The sequence below is a fragment of the Nannospalax galili genome, unplaced genomic scaffold, assembly GCF_000622305.1.
Source record: "Nannospalax galili isolate Female #2095 unplaced genomic scaffold, S.galili_v1.0 scaffold156, whole genome shotgun sequence".
NCBI classification, from domain to species: domain Eukaryota; kingdom Metazoa; phylum Chordata; class Mammalia; order Rodentia; family Spalacidae; genus Nannospalax; species Nannospalax galili.
Window position 1 is genome coordinate 48,493 of NW_008337625.1, and position 21,630 is coordinate 70,122.

General features: G+C 43.9%; 1 protein-coding gene across 1 annotated transcript in view; it reads right to left on the minus strand.

Moving 5' to 3' along the window:
• Kif1bp (KIF1 binding protein) overlaps positions 1-18,248 on the minus strand; it is a 26,208-nt gene extending 7,960 nt beyond the window's left edge. The window contains exons 1-5 of the mRNA XM_008832639.2: positions 17,777-18,248; positions 11,493-11,591; positions 3,776-3,855; positions 3,333-3,516; positions 139-223 (exon numbers count right to left, since the gene is read on the minus strand). Coding sequence (XP_008830861.1) covers positions 139-223; positions 3,333-3,516; positions 3,776-3,855; positions 11,493-11,591; positions 17,777-18,193 — 865 coding nt within the window. The 5' untranslated portion in view covers positions 18,194-18,248. The remainder of the gene's footprint in view (positions 1-138; positions 224-3,332; positions 3,517-3,775; positions 3,856-11,492; positions 11,592-17,776) is intronic.
• Between the last annotated feature and the right edge of the window lie 3,382 nt (positions 18,249-21,630).

The following is a 21,630-nucleotide window of genomic DNA, read 5'->3' on the forward strand; positions in this document are numbered from 1 at the left end:
TAGAGTGTGGTCTGCACCTGTAATTCTAGTCCTTAGGAGGATAAGACAGGAGAATCCTGAGTTCAAGGCCAATATGGGCTGCATAGCAGGATTCCATCTCAGTGAAAAGTTACATAATAAAACACTACACAAACTTACTGTCTTCTGTGGCTGGGATTTTTCCAATTTGACCAAAAATAACATTAGCAGCTGACAAACAGTGCCTGGCCTCCATAAAGCAGAGCTGTTGGGGAAAAAAACAAGAGTGAATGTAACTACAATGAAGCCTTATTTACAACTAATAATGTCTACTACAGTGGGGAAAGCTATCCTATCAAGTAAAATCCCCTTAAGGAGGCCCTACGCAGTTGATGGCCCTTAAGAAGCTATGGAAACATGCAGTACCATCTGGCAGAGATATTGAGATTAAAAGAACAATGTCCCAAGTTCCTAATGACAACCCCAGCTGGTGGGAAGATGCTGCAGATGGAAGGTCAGCTCTCCTCTGGAATACCACAGACAAGAACACCAAGTAGCTGAGCTCACACCGACTCACCGCGCACTTTAGGTTCAGCTTAAGCAAAGTTCCATGCACGGTTAAGTCTTAGACCATTTACATTTTATCAGAAGACTGAAGATTTCATTGCCATTTGGTTTAAAAATTCTTTTTACACTTCTACCATTCAGAGGCAAGACAGGAAGAGACTCCTGTCTTCTAAAATCTGTTGAGCTGACAAGGCTTCCACCGAGCTTTATAATCAACAGATTCTACAGAGGAACTTTATGGAACTGCTTTGCCAGCACTCTTGAAGACTTCAGGATTCAAATCTGGGCACAGACAACTTCTCAAACACTTAAAGAACACCTCTTTGTTAATCCTGGCATTTGGCATCTGTCATGTAAATCAGAGGATCACCCAGAGGAAGAATTAAGTTAAAGTCTGACTTTTAGATGGAAGCCACCTTCATTAAACAGAAAGTCTACTTCATACTAGTAGAAATGGAAGGCTTTGAATGGTTGACTCTGACTTTCAAATGTCAGCAGTAAATATTATCTCTCCATTATAGTGAATTCAGAAGTCATCCTTGAGGATAGCTGGGCCCCATGAGCAGCATTACTCCAGCAACATCCACACTCCAAAAGAAAGTTACATTTTGACATGAAGACCCTTCACTCAGTCCTCTACAATGCCTTAACCATCATTATCAGGTTAGATATGTCCAGACTGGCCTCTTGTAAGCAACCACTAAGAACAGGAAGTAATGCCTTGTGCTCGCTGGGTGGCTGGTATACATGGGACTCTGGGACAGGTAGGGCCTTGCTGAGTGGCAAAACCTCATCACTCGAACTGGATGAAGATGACAATGACCAAATGACACTGCCTTTTCAAACACGTTCAAATCCCTTTTTCTGTGACAAACTTAGCTGGTTGTAACGAAGACTTTAAAAACATTTGGAAAAAAAAACAACTAAAAGTGTGGGGTGGAGGTGGGGGCTCATGAAAATTACTGCATGCTCCACAGAAGTTATGCTTAACAACTTCAAATTTTGAATCACACTTTCAATTAATACCTAGATTCCTCAGTACCATGAGTTATCTTTGGAGAGTTTTAAGTGCTAATTAAAATCATAATGAACGTGTCATTTTAAAGTTGCTAAAAAGGGGCTGGAGCGATGGCTCAGTGGTTAAGAACACTGGTTGTTCTTGCAGAAGACCTGGGTTCGAATCCCAATACCCACATGGCAGCTAACAACTGTCTGTAATTCCAGTTCCAAGAGATCCAACAGCCTCTTCTGTCCTCCTTGGGCACTGCACGACACAGGTGCACTTTACCTACATGCAGGCAATACATGCAAACACACAAAATAAAAATAATAAAATTTAAAAATAAATAAATAAATAAATAAATAAATGTGAGTTGAACATTTTTTAAATAAATAAATAAATAAATAAATAAATAAATAAAGTTGCTAAACAAACCAAACAAGGGGCCCCCAATAGCTGGAAGGAAGAAGCCACAAGCAGAGGAACTTCTAGACAGCGACCATGATGAAATGGAGTCATGGGAGTCTGGTGGGACTGAATGCTACAACAGATGCATTACTTACATGTTTGGTCTTAGACCAAAGTTCTAGAAGTGATGCTGCAGACACCATAGCCCTTTCGCTCCTGCTAATAGTTTTCCTGAGTGATACTCTGGGACAATACTTTAAACACGAGGCACATTTACAGAACCAGCTAGTAAGGATAAAGGGGAAGGCAACGGATAACCAAAGGTGAAAGAAAGACACTGATGGACCAGAGAATCACCAAAATGCCAGAGGCTTAGGAATTACAACTACAAATAAAAACACTTTCTATTGAAAGTGGTTTTGAAGTATTTTAATGCTGGCCTTACCCCACAGGAGGCAGAGGCAGGTGGATGGATCTCTGCGAGTTTGAGGCCAGCCTGGTCTACAAAGTGAGTTCCAGACCAGTCTCCAAAAAAAAAAAAATAAAAAAGGAGGGGGGAGTGTTTTAGCATTAGAAAAAAACAAATGGGTTACTAAAAAATACAACCTATAGCCGGGTGGTAGCATACGCCTTTAATCCCAGTACTCGGGAGGCAGAGGCAGGCGGATCTCTGTGAGTTCAAGGCCAGCCTGGTCTACATAGTGAGTTCCAGGACAGCTGGGGCTACAGGGAGACCCTGTCTCAAAAAAGACCAAAAAAACTCAAAACCAAAACCAAAAAAATACAACCTAATTCCAAGCAATTTGGATAGGCAGCTAGGAAGCTTGAGTTTGCCTCTGTGGAACAGTTGAGAAATAGGTCATAAAAACTTGGAACTCAGCAGATATTTTCAACATCAAAAAATTATTAGAGAGCAGCTAATTCTGAAAAATAACCGAAAGACATCACATGCTTTTATCAAAGCCCACATTTAACAGTCAACTTCGTCAGGCAAATCCTCAGTTACAAGATTACCACTGCAGCAAGATAAAGTTGTATCTGCAGCAAGATAAGAATCTGCAATTAGTATCACTAAAGTGAACTGAACAGAGTGCTTAGAGCTGAACCGAGTTGGTCTTAGGTAACTCTTAATTTTAGGGACTAGCAACGCATAGGGCCAGGATAAAATTGAGCACTTAGGATTTGAAAGTATCCATACAACACTACAGAACTGGAATGCACCAGCAACTAGGCTGCAGTTTATCTGGTTTTCCATGAAAAAAAACAAGCTACCTGTTTTCAGAGTGCAGTCAGTCCTCTTCACACACACACACACATACACACACACCACACACACATACATACCACACACACACACCACACACACACACAGGCTGTAGACACACCCCCAGGCACTTACCTTGTTGATGTAAAACTGTGACAAGGTGGCAGCATTGATAGCCCACTCCATGGGATGGTAGGCATTGTGCTCAAGCTGGCGTTTCAGTGTGCTGTGGCAGTAATGCGCAGCCTTCTCAAACATTTCCATGTGCTGGTAGACTTGAGCGAGGTAATACAGGTTATGAGTATAAACCTTCTCAAATCTGTGAAGAAAAAAAGATATCAACATTTGCACAATAGTTCACAATTTATAAGGAAATGTCAACTATGTTTATCTTGAGTTCTGCTTGGTCCTAGGATCTATGTGACAGACAAGGAAACTGGGTCCCACATTTGAACAATCATGTAACTTGCACATGGCAAATGGATGCACTACCCACACTGTGACCTGGATGAGCACCTTGAAGCAACAACCACCTGGTCTATACCAAGGGCTTCACTGGAGTTTCCACACCTACTGACCTTTTGGATCTTTCTTGTTCATTAAGTTTCTCTTCTTCAGGGAGAAAATGCTCAGCTGGATCGAGAGGAGGACTCCCAATCTACGGTTAGAGAACAAAGCTCTTTACAACTTTAAACTGTACACACCAAGCGCCCTCTTCTGGAGAAACTGGAGAAATTTTTACTTTTTTGAGATTCAGCCTCACTACATAGCTCAGGCTGGCCTCAAATTCATGATCTTCTTACTGGGGATTACAGGTACGTTTTTGTTTTGTGTTGTGTTGTGTTTTGTTTTGTTTTGTAGGCAGGGTCCTGATCTGTCGCTTAAGCTGGCCTGAAATTATGTCACTATGCAGCCCAGGGTGGCCTGAAACTCCTGTCAATCCTCCTGCCTCAGCCTGCTGAGTACTAAATTACAGGTGTTAGCCATCACACCTGGCTTTAGTTGAATAATTATTTAAATATATACTTTTTTTAAAATTTTTATTTATTTTTATTTTATGTGTATGTGTACATTGCTTGCATGCATGTAAGTGCACCTGTGTCGTGCAACACCTGTGGAGATCAGAAGAGGCTGCTGGATCCCCCAGGACTGGAGTCATGGACAGTTGTTAGCTGCCATGTGGATTATGGGACTCGAACCCAGGTCCTCGGCAAGAACAAGTGTTCCTAACTGCTGAGCCATCTCTCCAGCCCCTAAATATATACTTTTAAATTTTAATTTTTTACTGAACTTTTGCGATTTTCATACAATACAACTTGATAGTATTTAGATCTCTTCCACTACCCACACTTCCCCCAATTTAATGTACTCATATATATAATACTGCCTATAGTGTCTGATTTGTGTCCCCAAATGTCCTTCAGTGTGGGTCCATCCACTGGGCCCACCAAGAGTCCCAACCCTGTAACACACTGTCTTTCCCCCTCCCAGTAGCCATCAATTGCCAAAAGTTCCTTAGATTAGGTTGGGATTTCTTACTCATTTCCCCAGTGTCTATGCTGAATTTTGTCTGGTTTGAACTTGCACAGGATTTACACATGCTTTCAGCATTGCTGTGAGTTCGTATGAGTAACTGATCAGTTGCCTGGAAGACTGTTTCCTTATGGTCATCTACCACAATCTTTCCACCTCCTCTTCTGCAATAATCCCTGAGCCTTGGGAGGCAGAGGTTTGAAATAGGTGTCCTATTAATAAGCACTCTGTGGCCTCTTGTTCTCTAGGCATTGGTCAATTATGGATTTTTGTGTTAATGACCATCTGCTACATAAGGAAAGTTCTCTGATGAGAGTTGAGAAATGCATCCTATGTGTAGAGGTTGCACTGAAGATATGTCACTTAGGATCAAGCGTCTCAGAGACACTTATTTTTTTGCATTTGACCAGTTCTGGAACTCTGTAATGGTCTCCATCCCTATTTAATGGTGCTATCCCTAGTTAAATATTTTGAATATTAAGTTTTGTCTAGTAAAAAGGCTCTTTAAGCTGGGTGTAGTGGTGCAAACCTTTGATCCCAGCACCTGGGAGGCAGAGGCAGGCAGATCTCTGTGAATTCAAGGCCAGCCTGGTCTACATAACGAGATCCAGGTGAGCTGGGGCTACAGGGAGACCCTGTCTCAAAAAGACAAAAATTTAAAAAAAAAAAAAAAGGCTCTTTTAAAAACCTACATAAGGGGGCTGGAGAGATGTCTCAGTGGTTTAAAAGCATTGACTACTCCTGCAGAGGACCCAAGTTCAATTCCCAGCACCCACATGGCAGCTAACAACCATCTGTAACTCCAGTTCCAGGGGATCCAACACCCTCTTCTGACCTCCACTGGCACCGCACAACATGGGTGCACCTATCTACATATAGGCAATACACGCATATACATAAAATATTTAAAATAAAAATAAATAAATAAATACATACACAAAGGGGCTGGAAAATGACTCAGCAGTTAAGAGCACTGACAATTCTTGCAGAGGACCTGGGTTCAATTCCCAGTTATCCACATGGCGGCTAACAACCAGCAGTAACTCCAGTTCCAAGGGATCTGATGCCCTCTTCTGATCTCTGTGGGCACTGCACAACACAGGTACACTTACAACCATGCAGAAAATACACTCATATACATAAAATAAAAATAATAAATAAGCCAGGTGTGGTGGCGCATGGCTTTAATCCCAGCACTTGGGAGGCAGAGGCAGGCGGATCTCTGTGAGTTCAAGGCCAGCCTGGTCTACATAGTAAGTTCCAGGACAGCTGGGGCTAGAGGGAGACCCTGCCTCAAAAAGACCAAAAAATAAAAATAAATAAACAAACAAACAAATAAAATATTTTTTAAAAATCCAAAGCCTACAAGGCCAGGTGTGGTATTGCACACCTTTCATCCCACCAATTGGGATCTCTGTGAGTTGAGGTCAGTCTGGTCTACATAGAGAATTCTAGGCCAGCTGGGGCTACAGGAAGACTGTGTCTCAAAAAGACAAAAAACAAAACAAAACAAAACAAAACAAAACAAACAAAAACAAAAATACCTCAAAAGCCTCAAACCCCTCAAACCAAAACATCTCACATAAGGGGGCCGGAGAGATGGCTCAGCAGTTAAAAGCAATGGCTGCTCTTATAAAGAACCCCAGTCCAGTTCCCAGCACCAACATAGTGGCTCACAGCTACCTGTAACTCCAGTTTCAGAGGATCCAACACCTTTTTCTGGCCTCCGTGGGATTGCGTGCACATGGTATACTCATATACATGCAGGAAAACACTCATACACATTTGAAAAAAAAAAACACTATATAAGAAGCTAAGCGTGGTGGTGCACACTTGGGAAATGGAAGCAGGAGGATCAGAAGTTCAAGGTCACCCTCAAGGGTACCTCAAGGTACTTAGTGAGTTCAAGATCCTGTCTCAAAAAAAAAAAAAAATGAGAAGCTCGTGAGATGGCTCAGTGGGTAAGGGTGCTTGCTGTCAAGCCTGATATTCAATTCCCAGAAGGAAGCTGAAGGAGAGACCCAACACCTGAAAGTTATCCTCTGACTTCCACATGTGCCGTGTAGCATATACATTCGTATACTCTATGTATGGACACACACATACACAGATAAGCAAATGTAATAAAAATTTTTTAAAACAAAAAAAACCCTAACCATATAAAATAGTGATTTATTTAGAGTTAGAGTATTCGAAACTGACTACTAATGAAATAGTTATTCTAACATATTTTTCTCAAGAAAACAAGAAAAGCATAAAGATTACTCTTTCAATAACTAAATTAAAACCATTGATTACACTGTTCATTGTCTTGGGAAGGTTACTTTCTTGTGCTTGTTTCCTCACCTATGAAAAAGAAATGACAGCACCTACCTCAGAAGGCAGCTATGACTCAGTTACTGTCTGGAAATCCGTTATAATCTGTGAGAGCAGAAATGCTCACCCCTAGGCTTCCCCTCTCTGTGAGGTCAGTCCATCCACAAGCCCATCCTTGCTGCTTGCAGTAGTTTCTGTGGTGCCAGGGACTGTACCCAGAGCCTTGCCTCTGCTAGGTACACACTCCAGCACTTGGGCTTCCTCCTTTGCCCCATCCTTGCTTTGAATGGAACTCATCAAGTTCCCAAGGACAATACTTTCTATAAGGAAGTGTGATCATACATTCTGCCCTAGTTAGCTTTGACTGTCAATTTGACACAGCCTCATCATTTGAGAGAGGAACTTCTTAGATCTGACTGGCCTGTGGGCATGTCTATGGGGGGCTGTCTTGTTAACTGATGTAGAAGGGCTCAGCCCACTCTGGGCCAAACCATTCCTTGGGCAGATGGTTCTGGGTTGTACAAGAAAGCCAAACCTTAAAAATAAATAAATATTCTATAACTTGAAGAAATTCCCAAGAAAATGGGGTTTTTCAGGGGAAAAAATGTAGTAAAGGCCTATAAAACATAATTCTAACATACATTCTAAAACTCTCTGCTGATATGGTTAGCTTTCTGACTGCTCCAATCTCTGTCCTCAGGAAAGGAGATGCTGTGTGGTGGAGATCACATTTTCTTCACAGTACACTCAGCATTGTGCACAGGACTTGGTGCACAGTGAAGACGGTATACAGGAAATTAAGCTGACAAAGCAAACAGGAACGTCCATGCTATGTGTCCTGCTTACACTTGCTCCCGTTATCCATCATCATCTCTTTGCTATAGCTCCGAGAGTGCTCTCATGGCCTTTATGGAACACCTTGTTTTTGTGTTCTAGCCTAAGCTCACCTACTAAGTAGAATACAGCAATTAAAACATAGGTTCTAGCCAGGCGTGGTGGTGCACGCCTATAGTCCCAGCACTTGGGAGGCAGAGGCAGGCGGATCAGTTGAAGGCCAGGCTAAGCCTGGTCCACATAGTGAGTTCCAGGACAGCTGGGGCGACAGGGAGACCCTGTCTCAAAAAAGACCAAAAAAACCAAAAACCAAAAACAAAACAAAACAAAAAAACAAAAAACAATATGGGCTCTAAGCTCGGGAGTGGTGGCGCCCAGAAGCAGAGGCAGGTGGATCTATCTCTGTGAGTTCAAGGCCAGCCTGGTTTACCTAGTGAGTTCCAGGCCAGCTAGAGCTACAGGGAGACCCTGTTTCAAAAAGACAATAAAAATAAATAAATAAATAAATAAAAGAACCTTAGTTTTGGGGCTGGAGAGATGGCTCAGTGGTTAAGAGCACTGGCTGCTTATGCAGAGGACCTGGGTTCAGTTACCAGCACCCACATGGTGGCTAACAACCATTTGTAACTCAAGTTCCAGGAGATCCAATGCCCTCTTCTGGCCTCCACAGGTACCAGGCACACATGTAGTGCACTTATCTACATCTGGGCAAAACACACATACACTTAAAATAAAAATAAATCTTTTTAAAAAGCTTAGTCCTCAACATGCAATCATTTCAGCTACTGGAAGCTTCTCAGACAGCTCTACAGAGAAATTCCTAGGAATACTAAAGAATCATATCCACATTGCATATGAGGAATTCGTGTGTGTGTTCACAGGGACATGCATGCTGTCCTAGTTTGTTCTTCATTGCTGTGACAAAACACTCTGACCACTACCAACTTGGGGAGGAAAGGGTTTATTCAGCTTACATCTCCCAGGTCGCAGTTCATTAGGAAGCCCAAGGTAGGAACTCAGGGTAGGAACCTGGAGGCAGGAGCTGGAACACAGGTCATGGAGGAGCGCTGCTTACTGGCTTGCTCCCTAGCCCCTGCTCAGTCTTCTTTCTTATGCAACACAGGCCCACCTGCCCAGGAGTGGCACCACCCACAGTGGGCTAGGCCCTCCCACATCATTCATCAAGAAGATGCCCCCACAGACATGGCCACAGGCCAGTCCAATAGCAGCAATTCCCCAACTGAGGCTCCCTCAATCCAGGTGTGTCAAGTTGACACTAAAGCTATCCAGCACAATACCCCATTCTCATTTCACCTATAATTAGAGGAGGAAACACCTCATTGCTCCTGGACTCATCTTAGACCCGATTCTTTGTTCTCTTTCTGAGGATACCAGGTACTTGGAGCTGCCTTAGAGTCCTTGGTAGGAGAGTTTTCAGAGTTGCTCAGTGTCCAATAGTCTCTTAACTGCGTGTGGGCTTCTATAAAATCCAAAACAAGTACTGTCTTATTTCAAAGGGAAGAATTGGGCACACCTAAGCAAAACCAAAGTCCAGCAAAGTAGCTCGAGGCTGGACATCTGGGATTCACTCACGATCTTCTGGGCTCCAAAGGGTACTGGCAGCTCACTGCTCTGACTCTGCAGTCCACAGCACACACAGCTCGTCTCACAGACCCAGGCCAGCTCCATTCCACACCTACTGCTGTCCTTGGTGGTTGGTCCACGGTCCTGACATCTCCAAAAAGCTGGGGTCTCCACTGAAACTGAGGCTACACTTTCACCAATGGCCTCTTCTTGCCTTTGGGGTGCAACGTCTCAGATTCTCTCCATGACCCCTTCAATCCTGGGGTCTTAACTGCAACTGAAGCTTCACTTTCACTTATGGCCTTTCCTGGCCTCTCAGAGTGCCAAGCCTCAGCTGCTCTCTGTGACCCCTTCATGCTTTCAACACCAGAACCATGCAGGAGACTCTTACACATTACCAAGTCCTGCTTCCAGGTTGAAATAGAGGTGCGGCTCCCCTCTACGTGCTGACCCTGAGGAAATACCTCCCAGAAGACTCCACCACAGTGATGCTGGTCTCTTGTTACTTACAGCTGATTTTTCAGCCCCAGGTATCCAGCATCAATTGTCCCCGTAAAGCAAAGGTTTTGCTTCAGGTTCTGGTCTCTTCTTAATCACAGATGATTCTTCAGCCCCAGCCGACCAGAACCCACAGATTCTTAATCCAAAAATCTCACACGAACAGCCCTGATAGGCTCTGCTTCCCTTTGAAGCTTCACAAGACAGGCCTCCATCATCTACAACTCTTTCAGTGTAACTGTTCCAAGCTGCACTGCAACAAACTCTGAGCACGCAATGGCTTTTCCAGCCCAAAGTTCCAAACACTTTCCACAGTCCTCCCCAAAACACCAAGGTCAGGTCTGTCACAGCAATAGCCCAGTCTTGGTACCAATTTCTGTCTTAGTTTGTTCTTCATTGCTGTGACAAAATACTCTGACCACTACCAACTTGGGGAGGAAAGGGTTTATTTAGCTTACATCTTCCAGGTTGCAGTTCATTAGGAAGCCCAAGGCAGGAACTCAGGGCAGGAACCTGGAGGCAGGAGCTGGAGCACAAGCCATGGAGGAACACTGCTTATCGGCTTGCTCCCTACTCCCCCCTCAGTCTTCTTTCTTATGCAACACAGGCCCACCTGCCCAGGGGTGGCACCACCCACAGTGGGCTGGGCCCTCCCACCATCACTCATCAAGAAATGCCCCTCAGACATGGCCACAGGCCAGTCCAATACAGGCAATTCTCCAATTGAGGCTCCCTCAACCCAGGTGTGTCAAGTTGACACTAAAGCTATCCAGCACACATGCAAACACATGTGTGTCCATATGCAGGCCAGAGGTCAACCTCAGGTGGTATTCTTCAGGAGCCCTCCATCTTGGTTTTTTTTGAGCCAGGGTCTTTCATTGGCCTGAGGTTCATTGCGTAGGCTAGGCTGGCTGACCACTGAGCTCTAGGGATCCCCTGACTGACTCCCTAGCACCTCACCTGGTTCTTTGACATGGGTTCTGGGGATCAAAGTCATGTTTTCATGCTGTATGGTATCCTCGTTTGCTTTCTGTTGCTGTGATAAACACCACAATGAAAAGCAACTCGGGGAAGAAAGGGTTTATTTCAGCTTAGAGGCCATCATCCATGGAAGCCAGGGCAGAAGAGCTCGAGGCAGGAACTAAAGCAGAGACCACAGAAGAATGCTGCTTGCTTACTGGCTTGCTTCCCATGGCCTGCTCAGTTACCTTTCTTGTACAGCCCAGACACATCTACCTAGGGACAGCAATACCCATCCATAGTAGGCTGGGCCTTCCTGTATCAACTAGCAATCAAGAAAAATGTTCCACAGATATGCCCACAGGCCAGTTCTATAGAGGAAATCACTCAACAGAGATCCCCTCTCCAGGTATAACTAGGTTTGCATCAAGTTGAGAACAAAAGTAACCAGGACATGGGCAAGCACTTCACTCACAAAGTCACCTCCCCAGGCCATGAATGAGAAATTTTTTTATCATTTCTTGACTAGTTTCAATCCAAATTTAATGCTTTGTCAGACACATGACATACCTCTTTCATGTACTGATCATACAGCGCTTCTGATGACTCCAGGTAAGCCTGTGCAGTTTCAATTTCCTCTCTTTCAGACCACAAGATTCCCAGGTTATTCTGGAAAGAAAGGAAAATGATGATTCCATCCACAAAATTAAAGTAGTTTTCATAGTTTTAAAGTCAGTATTTACTGATCAAACAGTGATAGTGTCTGACTGACATACCCCTTTCTGCTTGCCCCACTTTGCTTCCTGTCTACCATGAGGTGAACACCCTCTGCCATGTTGCTACAGCCATGGTGCTCTGCCCAAGTGTATGTAGCCAAGCAACCATAGGCTAAACCTTCTAAAACTGTCAGTTAAAGGAGATGACCCCTCCCTTCAAGTGTTTAGGTCAGAAATTCTGACCATATCTACACAAAAGTTACTAATACAGACCTATAAATGTGTACCAGGATAAAGATATTTTATCATACTACCCAGAACATGACGTCTCTCTTAAAACTCATTAGTTCTACTATTCCTAATGTTGCTGTCATGAATATAAAACTTCTAAAAATATTTTAACTAGTTGCAGCTTATGTATAGGATAGTCCTGATATATCTGATAAGGTGTGTGTGTGCATGCATGCCCGTGTGGTAGCTATAATATACTTATTTATATTTTCTTGCTTTATTGAACTGGAATTTTAGGTATACAAGGATCACACATGAAAACATGCTATTTACTTATTTTTAATTAATTGTTTATTTTAGAGACAAGGTCTCGTTATATAGCCCTGGCCAGCTTGGAACTATTTAGACCAGGCTGGCCTCAAACTAAGAGATATCATCCTGCCCCTGGCTCTCAAGTGCTGGAATTAAATGCATGTGCCACCACAGCCTGTAATTATATATTTTTCAGGCCAGGTATCAATACGTAGCCCAAAATGGCCTCAAATGCTCAATCCTGCTGTAGCTCCCAAGTTCTGGGATTAGGTATACGCCACGATACCCCATTTTTTTTTTGCCAAAACTGTTAATCGAAGATTTGCTCTTGCTTTTGGTAAGAAAACCTCTAGTAATTCACCTTCAGAAGAGGATGGGTGAAATACAGTCAGCCATCTATATCAGCAGCATCTGCACCCATGGATTCAACCAACTGGACAGAGAATATCTGATGGAGAATCAAACATCTACCTGCATCTGTATGAAAAGACACACGTTTTTCTCATCCCCTCAGCAGTATAATACAACTATTCCCATAACATCTCACTATATTAACTAGTATTATAATAATCTAGAGATGATTTAGAGGCTGTGAGAGGATGTGCATACATTATATGTAAATGATACACTGTTTTGTATAATAGACTTTGAGTATCCATGGGTTTTAGTATCAATAGGAGTCCTGGGGGCGGCTGAGGATGTAGCTCAGTAGAGCGCTTGCCTAGTTTGCATGAAGCCCTGGGTTTGGGTTGATCCACATAAACCACATAAGCAAAGCATGGTGGTGCGTCCTTATAAACCCAGCACTGGTAGAGTAGAAACAAGAGGGTCAGAAGTTTAAGGTCACTCTCATCTACATAGCAAGTTCAAGGCCAGCCTAGAATATGTGAGACCCTGTCTTCTCAGTTAAAAAAGTAAACAGAAAAAAAAAAAAAATCAAGATCCTGGAATTCATCACTCACAGATGTCAAGAGATGACTGTCCTATATTTCATAGAATGCCAGAATTGCCAGGCATTGTTATGCATGCCTATAATTTAAGCACTCATGAGGCGAAGGCAGGAGGATCATGAGTTAAGGCCAGCCTTGGCTACATTGCAAGACACTGTCTCAAAAAAACAAACAATAACGACAAACTCCAAAATAGGGCTGAAAAGATGGTTCAGCAGTTAAGAGACTGACTACTCTTACAGAGTACCTGGGTTCAGTTCCCAGCACAACCATCCATATCTCCAGTTCCAGGGGATCCAACTCCCTCTTCTGGCCTCCACAGGCATTGCACGACATAAGTGTACTTACATACATGCAGGCAAAACACTCATACACATAAAATAAAAACAAATAAATAAAAACCCTCCAAAACACCTGATGTCATGATTATAAGACACTATTACTGGGGGCTGGAGAGATGGCTAAGCGGTTAAGAGTACTGGCTGCTCTTGTAGAGGACCTGGACTCAATTCCCGGCACCCACATGATGGCTAACAACTGTCTATAACTCCAGTTCCAGAGGAATCTGACGCCCTCTTCCGAACTCCACAGGTATTGCATGACACAGATGCACTTACACACATGCAATACACTCATACCCATAAAATAAAAATAATAAAATGTTTTTTTAAAAGACACTACTATTTTGTTTGTTTGTTCTCTGTGTGTGTGAGCTGCATGGTTTGTGTGTGCTATATGTACATGAAAGTGAGGGTCCATGTACACATGCAGAGGTCAGAGGAGGATTTCAGATGTCTTTCTCTATCACCCTCTGCCATATTACCTTGAGAAAGGGTCCCTCACTAAACCAGAAGTTCATTAAAGCTACTACTGGCTGGCCAGTGAGTTCCCAGGACTTGCCTGTCTCCACTGCTCAATCCTAGGGATACAGAGACACACAGCCATGCCCAGCTTTATGTGGGTACTGGGGCTCTGATCAAGAGTTTTCATGCTTGTACAGCAAGTGCCCTAATATACATTCTTATTTCAGGAATATGAAAATGTTACACATATCCATCTTAAGTCATTATATACTAACGACTCTTTATATATTTAGTATATATTATATACTACTCTTTCTGCTACATAAAGTTTCCTAATATTATATTTGAAATATTGGACTAATTTTTAGTGTTTAAGGTTTTAAACCCTCAAAAAGTAAGTTTTTTATATTTATTTATTCATTGTATGTGTGTATATGTGTGGGTATATGCGTGCCACAGTGCACATGTGCAGGTCAGAGGACAACACATGGATATTGGCTCTCTCTTTCTAACATGTAGGCACTAGAGATTGAACTCAAGTTGTCAGGTTAACAGCAAGAGCCATCCCACCAGCCCTCAAACGGTGTTTAAACCTTCTAAAAACCTTAATAGAATGAGTTAGTTATTTCTTGTTGTGTCAAAATACCTGACAAAAAACTTTTAAAAGGAAGACCTTGAGCCAGGTGTAGTGGTGCACGCCATTATTATCCCAGCAATTGGGAAGCAGAGGCAGAGGGATCTCTTTGAATTCCAGGCCAGCTGGGGCTACAGGGAGACCCTGTCTCAAAAAGACAAAAAAAAAAAAAGAGCTTGGAGCTGGAGAGTTGGCTCTGTGGTTAGGAGCACTTGTTACTCTTGAAGAGGACCTAGGTTCGATTCCCAGCACCTACATGGTGGCTAAAAACTGTTGGTAACTCCAGTTCCAGGGGATTGGAGGCCATCTTCTGACCTCTGCTAGCATTGTACAACACATGCAGGCAATACATTCACCTTGGCTCACAGTCAAGGGAATACAGTCCATCATGGCAGGGAAGGCCTGGTGACAGGAACATTAAGGTGTCTGGTCTCACCCACACTCAGGAAGGAGCAGCGAGAGACAGATGCTGGCCCTTGCTGATTTCCCTCTCCTCCCTTCTTCCTTGAGATGGTGCCACCCACATTCAGAGCAGGCCCTCCCTCCTCAGGCACACCTCTCTGGAAACACCTTCATTGACAAGCTCAGAGGGTGTCTCTTGGGTGATTCCACATTCAGTAAGCAGACAGTGCAGACTATCACATATGGTTAAAGCTTAATTCTAATAATTGAAGTTTTGCTTGAATTTAACGTCTTATGAATTTCTTTAGCTCACTGATGTCCTCCATAAATATGTGGCCATGTGCTAGAGCTATAAATAAGTGAGCAAGAAGGAGATACAGTTCTTATTATTAGGTGGCTTTTTTTTCTTGAACCATGATAAAAGAACATAACTTGACCAATTTCTAAGTTTTGAGATGTTTAAGATTTATTGTGTGTGTGTGTGTGTGTGTGTGTGTGTGTGTGTATGTGAACATGCATTTGGGTGCCTACAGAGGCCAGAAGAGGAGGGTAGGATTCCCTGGAGTTGCACTTACAGGTGGTTGTGCACTGCCCAATGTGAGTAGTTGCAGTTACAGGTTGCTGTGCAGTGCCCATTGTGAGTGCTGGGAACTGAACCCGGGTCCTCTACAGGAGCAGCAATCTCTCTTAATCACTGAGCCTTCTCTCCAGTCTCAAGCTTCTTCTTTAAGGCTGACTTACCCAAGGATCAATTTCTGTAAATATTCCCTAATTCACATATATTAGGATATATGAACTATAGCATGAAATACTCTAGGAGCCTAAGGAAAGTACCTAGCACATACAGGAGATTCAGACTTTCTTTTTTAAGTGTGGGCATGGAACCTGGAGCCTTCTACATCTAGGCAAGTGCTCTACCATTGAGCTTCATCCAAGGTCCTGGAATACTGTATTCATCATTTGGTTTTTTGTTTTTTAAATTTTATTTATTATTTTTATTTTATGTGTATGTGTGTATTGTCTGCATGTAGGTAAGTGCACCGTGTCATGCAATGCCTTCAGAGGTCAGAAGAGGCTGTCAGGTCCCCTGGGACTGGAGTTATGGACAATTGTTAGCTGCCATGTGGGTGCTGGGATTCGAACCCAGGTTTTCAGCAAGAACAACCAGTATTCTTAACCGCTGAGCCATCTCTCCAGTCCCTGTATTCATCATTTGTATTTTGAAGTGTTCTGTTCCCCAATGCAGACTGTGAGATCTGCTTCTTTTTATTTTAGGATTTTTTTTTATGTTTAAATTAAGTGTATATACATTAGTCTATGTGTGGATATTTACACATGAGTATAGGTGCCTATCGAGGCCAACTGATCCCCTGGAGCTAGAGTTACAGGCAGCTGTGAGACACTGTTGTGAGTGTTGGGAACCAAACTCAAGTCCTCTGCAAGAGCTGTATGTGCTCTTAACAACTAAGCCATCTGTCCAGCCCCTCAGATCTTTTAAAAAATTTTTTTTTAATTTTATGTATATGAGTGTATTGTCTGCATGTATGTAAGTGCACCCATGTTGTCCAATGCCCACGGACGTCAGAAGAAGACATCAGATTCCCTGGAACTGGAGTTAAGGATGGTTGTTAGCCACCATGTGGGTGCTGGGAATTGAAACTGGGTCCTCTGCAAGAGCAGCCAGTGCTCTTAACCCCTGAGCCATCTCTCCCACCCCTAGATCTGCTTCTTATAAACAAGACACAATAAGAATTTGAGGGCAGGAAACAGATCAGTTTGGATCAGTTCAAGTTACTAAAATGAGAGCCAGTCACGGTGCCCCACGCCTGTAATCTCAGCAAAGGGGCTGAGGCAGGAGGATCAGCCTGGGCTATATAACAAGACCTTGTTTGAAAGAAAAGGGGGGGGGGCTGAAGAAGAAAACTGTGTGGGGATGGTATGGACGAGAAAGGAAGGGAAGGAAAGGAAAGGGAAAGGAAGAGAGAGGATCCTAGCACTCCAGAGGTAGAGGCAGGAGGATCAACCGCAGCATTGAACACATGACACTCTCCCTATCTAAACACAAACAAAAAAGAAAGTTATTAAAAGAAGGTCTTGAGACCCGGTGTGGTGGTGCACGCCTTTGATCCCAGCACTTGGGAGGCAGAGGCAAGCGGATCTTTGTGAGTTCGAGGCCAGCCTGGTCTACATAGTGAGTTCTAGGACAGCTGGGGCTACAGGGAGACCCTGTCTCAAAAAGACAAAAAAAAAAAAAAAAAAAAAAAGAAGGGATTGAAACTATTTGTGAGAAAGGACAAAAGAAACAGTGTTATGAAAACCTGAAAATTAAAATTTGGGACTTTTTTTTTTTTTTTTTTTTTTTGAACCAAGAGTGGATTCTGACCCTTCCTTGCCCTTTCCGTTGCACTTCTATTACTTTGGGTTTTTCTTAATACAACGAAATTGGGCTGGTCGAGGAGCTGGAAAAAGGAGCCAAATAGAACAGGAATGCTCTGCCCACGACTAGGACAAGCATCAAGTGAGGCTGGGGTGGGCGAAGAGAGAACGGAGGGAGTTTGGAGGCAGAAAAAGACTAAACCTTTTTATTCCCCCGACACACACTGTAGCCCAGGCTACCCAGGAACCCTCGGTAATCCTCCTGCCTCAGCCTCCCCATTGCTGGAATTACAGGCATGCGCCCCCAGGCCGGTTTGCATGCGATGCTGGGGACGGAACCCGTGCATACAACAGGCCAGCACGCCGAACTACATGTCCGGCCAAGTCTGCCCCTCTGGACGGCTTTGGGCCCCCATTCCCTCGCTCTCACCTGCGCCTGGATGTACAGCGACACGCAGCCTTGTGACAGCCGAAAGGGGCGCAGCAGCCGCAGGCACTTGACCAGGTGCTCCTCGCCCGCCGACAGCTCCTCCGTGTCGATGTGGTTCACGCCCAGGTGGAACTCGATGACCGCCAGCCACAGCGCCCGCTGCGCGCCCGGACCCTCGGCCTCCCGCGCCTCCGCCGGCCCCAGGGCGGGGTCGCCCGCGCCCCGCGCGTCCTCCGCCGGCTCCTCCTCGTCGTCGGGCGCCGGGCCCAGCAGTGCCTTCACCTCCTCCAGCAGCGCCCGGGCGCCGTACTTGGACCTGTACGGCTCCTTCTCGGGGTTCTTGTGCAGTTCCACCCGGGACAGGGCCAGCGCCGCCTGGAACTTCTCGCGGATCTCGGCCCACGGGGCGCTTGCCATCGCGGCCTCAGTAGCCTCCCGACTCCGCTCCGACGCCCGCTTTGCGACACTTCACTTACGGCCCTCCCGACGGGTCGTGACCGCTGCTGCATGGGGACCAATGGGGGGCCGCCGTGGGGAGCCGCATTGACCAATGGGAAGGCATGCTGGTCACCATGGCAACCGTCGTCAGGGAAATGAAGCTGCCGGGGAGGGCCGCTGCGCCTCCAGCTCCGCCCCAAGCTTGGTGAGTACCCTGAGGATGGATGGATGCAGTTTATATGCGAATGCTCAGTGTCTGAGGGGTGGGTGTTGCTCAGTGTCAGAGGACCTGCCTACCAAGCATGAGGCCAGGGGCTCAATCCCAGCAGAGCAAAACATAATAAATATGAACTTAAACGAAATTTTAGGATACTATTTACAAACAACTACTGTCACTTCAGTTGAAAGGAAGCAATCTTTGAATCTTTCAGTGTCACCGTGTCTAAAAAAAAATTGTATTTGGGGCTGGAGAGATGGCTCAGCGGGTCTCCAGACCCAAAATATTTTTAAAATTTAAATCACACACACATACACACACACACACACACACACACACACACACACACACACTGGGGAGGGGCGGGGGGTACCACGGAGCACGTGTGGTGGTCAGAGGACAACTTAATTCCTTCCACCATGTGCGTTGGGTTCCTATCTGTAACTCTTGCACTTGCTGAGATGGCCAGAAATTGCTTCAAAGTAACAAACCCTGATTCCTTACAGCACTATTTATTGATTTTTGAGATAAATGTGTGGCCTGTTCTTGCCTCCGCAATCCCAAGTGTTGGGATTTACAGGCGCGTCATCACCAAGCCCAACAATGGCCCATTTATTAGTACTAATAATTATTTTCCTTTAAGAAAGTGTTTTGCTGGGACTGGAGAGATGCCTCAGGAGTTAAGAGCACTGGCTGCTCTTGTAGAGGACCGGGTTTGGTCCAGCACCCACACAGTGGCTAACAGCCATCCCCAAATTCCAGTTCCAGGGGATCTGATACCCTCTTCTGACCTCCACAGGCATTGTATGACAGAGGTGCACTTACATACATGCAGGCAATATATTCATACACATTTTTAAAAATTATTTATTTTAAAAAGGGTCTTGCTCTATAGCCCTCCTTGACGTAGCTCAGGCTGCCTTGAATTTATGGCAATCCTCCTGCCTCAGCCTCCCAAGTGTTGGGATTACAGATATCTGCCACCAAGCCCAGCTCAATATAAAACTTCTTTAATAATTTGATTTTACTTTGCTGTCGCAGTGTGCATGTGTCTCAGTATGTATATGGAGGTGAGAGGACATGTGGAAATGGGTTCTCTTCTACCATATGGGTCCTGAGGATTGAACTCAGGTCAACAGGCTTGGTGGCAGGTCCTTTTACCTGAGTCATCTCATAGGCCCTCAATATATAACCTCTTGAGAGTCATGAATATAAAAATCAGACAGGCAAGTGTTTTCAGTTCTACCTTAAAATACTGGCTGTCAGAGGTCACTCCTACAACTGTCAGGCCCTCATGCCAGCTTTTTTCCATTATAAACCTTCATGAGTTACAGTGTGAAGTGGAGGGGAAGAGGTAAGAGCTCAGTTCTTAAGCACTAGTTCTGTCAAGTGCATTGAGATACACAGGGTACGCACTGACTTTGTAAGCTGAGAGTTTGTTTTTTGTTTGAGGCAATATCTTATGTAGCTCAGGCTGACCTCAATCTATATAGCCAAGGATGACCTTGATCATCTTGCGTCTACCTCCCAAATGCTGGGATTATAGTTATGCACCACTGTACCCAGAGGAAGCTTAGATACTAAGATTTGACTTTCAGATAGCTTAGAGGTTATGTGCTTACTGATTTAAAGGTCCCCAGTACCCAAGTTGGGTGTTTTACAATCACCTCTAACTCCAGGGCCAAGGGATGACATCCTGTTCTCAGGTTCCCACACATGTGACATACACATACACATAAATAAAACATCGTTTTAAAAAAATTGATTTTCAGAGCCAGGTGTGATGGTGCATGCCTGAGGCAGAGGCAGGTGGATCTCTGTGAGTTCCAGGCCAGCCTGGTCTATGTAATGAGTTCTAGGCCATTGGGCCACAGGGAGACTCCCCCCAAAAAATTTTCAGGGGGCTGGATGATGACTGAGCAGTTAAGAGCACTGGCTGCTTTTACAGCGGACCCAGGTTTGGTTCCCAGCATGCATATGGCAGCTATTCTGACTTCCGAGGGCATTGTGCAACACAGGTGCACTGACACACATGCAGCCAATAAACTCATACACATAAAAATATTTTTAAAAATTGATTTTCAGGGCTGGGCACGGTGGTACACGCCTTTAATCCCAGTCCTTGCAAGGCAGAGGCAGGCGGATCTTTGTGAGTTCGAGGCTAGCCTGGTCTACATAGAGTTCCAGGACAGCTGGGGCTACAAGACCTTGTCTCAAAAAAAAGACAAAAAAAATTTTTTTTGATTTTCAGATATTATCGATATGTAGGATGAGACTAGACGCTGAAACTTTCTCAAACAAAATACAAAAAAAGCATGTTGATATGCCATTTAGGTGCAAACTATCTCCCCAGTGCTAGGACTACAGGCATGCAACATATTTGGTTGATAAATACTTGGGATGAAACTCAGGGCTATATACATGCTATGCAAGTACTCTACCAGTTGAGCTACATTCTTACCCCCAAGTTTCATTAAACATTTAAAAAATATATTTTACTATTTTTATGTGTATGAGTGTATTGCCTGCATATGCATGTAAGTGCACCAGTGTTGTACAATGCCTGCAAAGGTCAGGTGTCAGATTCCCCTAGAACTGAAATTACAGATGGTTGTTAGCCAACATGTGGGTACTGGGAATGGAACCCAGATCCTCTGCAAGAGCAACCAGTGCTTTTAACCACTGAGCCAACTCTCCAGCCCCTCACTAGACTTTTAGACCTAGTTTTTGATGTTCCAATAACAATGTCAAACTATTTTCATATTAGAAAACAAAAGCCACCAAAGTATAAAGTATTAATATCTTTATTATAGCGTAATGCAGCATTTATACATTAACTCATTTTACTGTAAAAACATTTTATGTACAACTACAGAGAAACTCCTATACAGACAGCTCCAACATAAAAACAGGATGTAATTTAAAATTCCAGTTATTTGATAAACTGGAAAATATTGTCTCTGTAGAAAACAGTAAAGTAAAAAAAATGTAGATATCTAGAGTAGCCCAACAAGCCCATTTTAAACCAAATAATAACTGAATTATAAATATTGTTTTAATTCTGGGACCCAGAAAAAAAGTTACCTTCATTTGTTGAAAATCACGTTTTATTTAAAATTGTATAAATGAAGCTTCTATGGATCTTTCCCCTTGCTGTTTGATTTTTGGCAGATCATTTTTCTACAGGCTAACACATAAT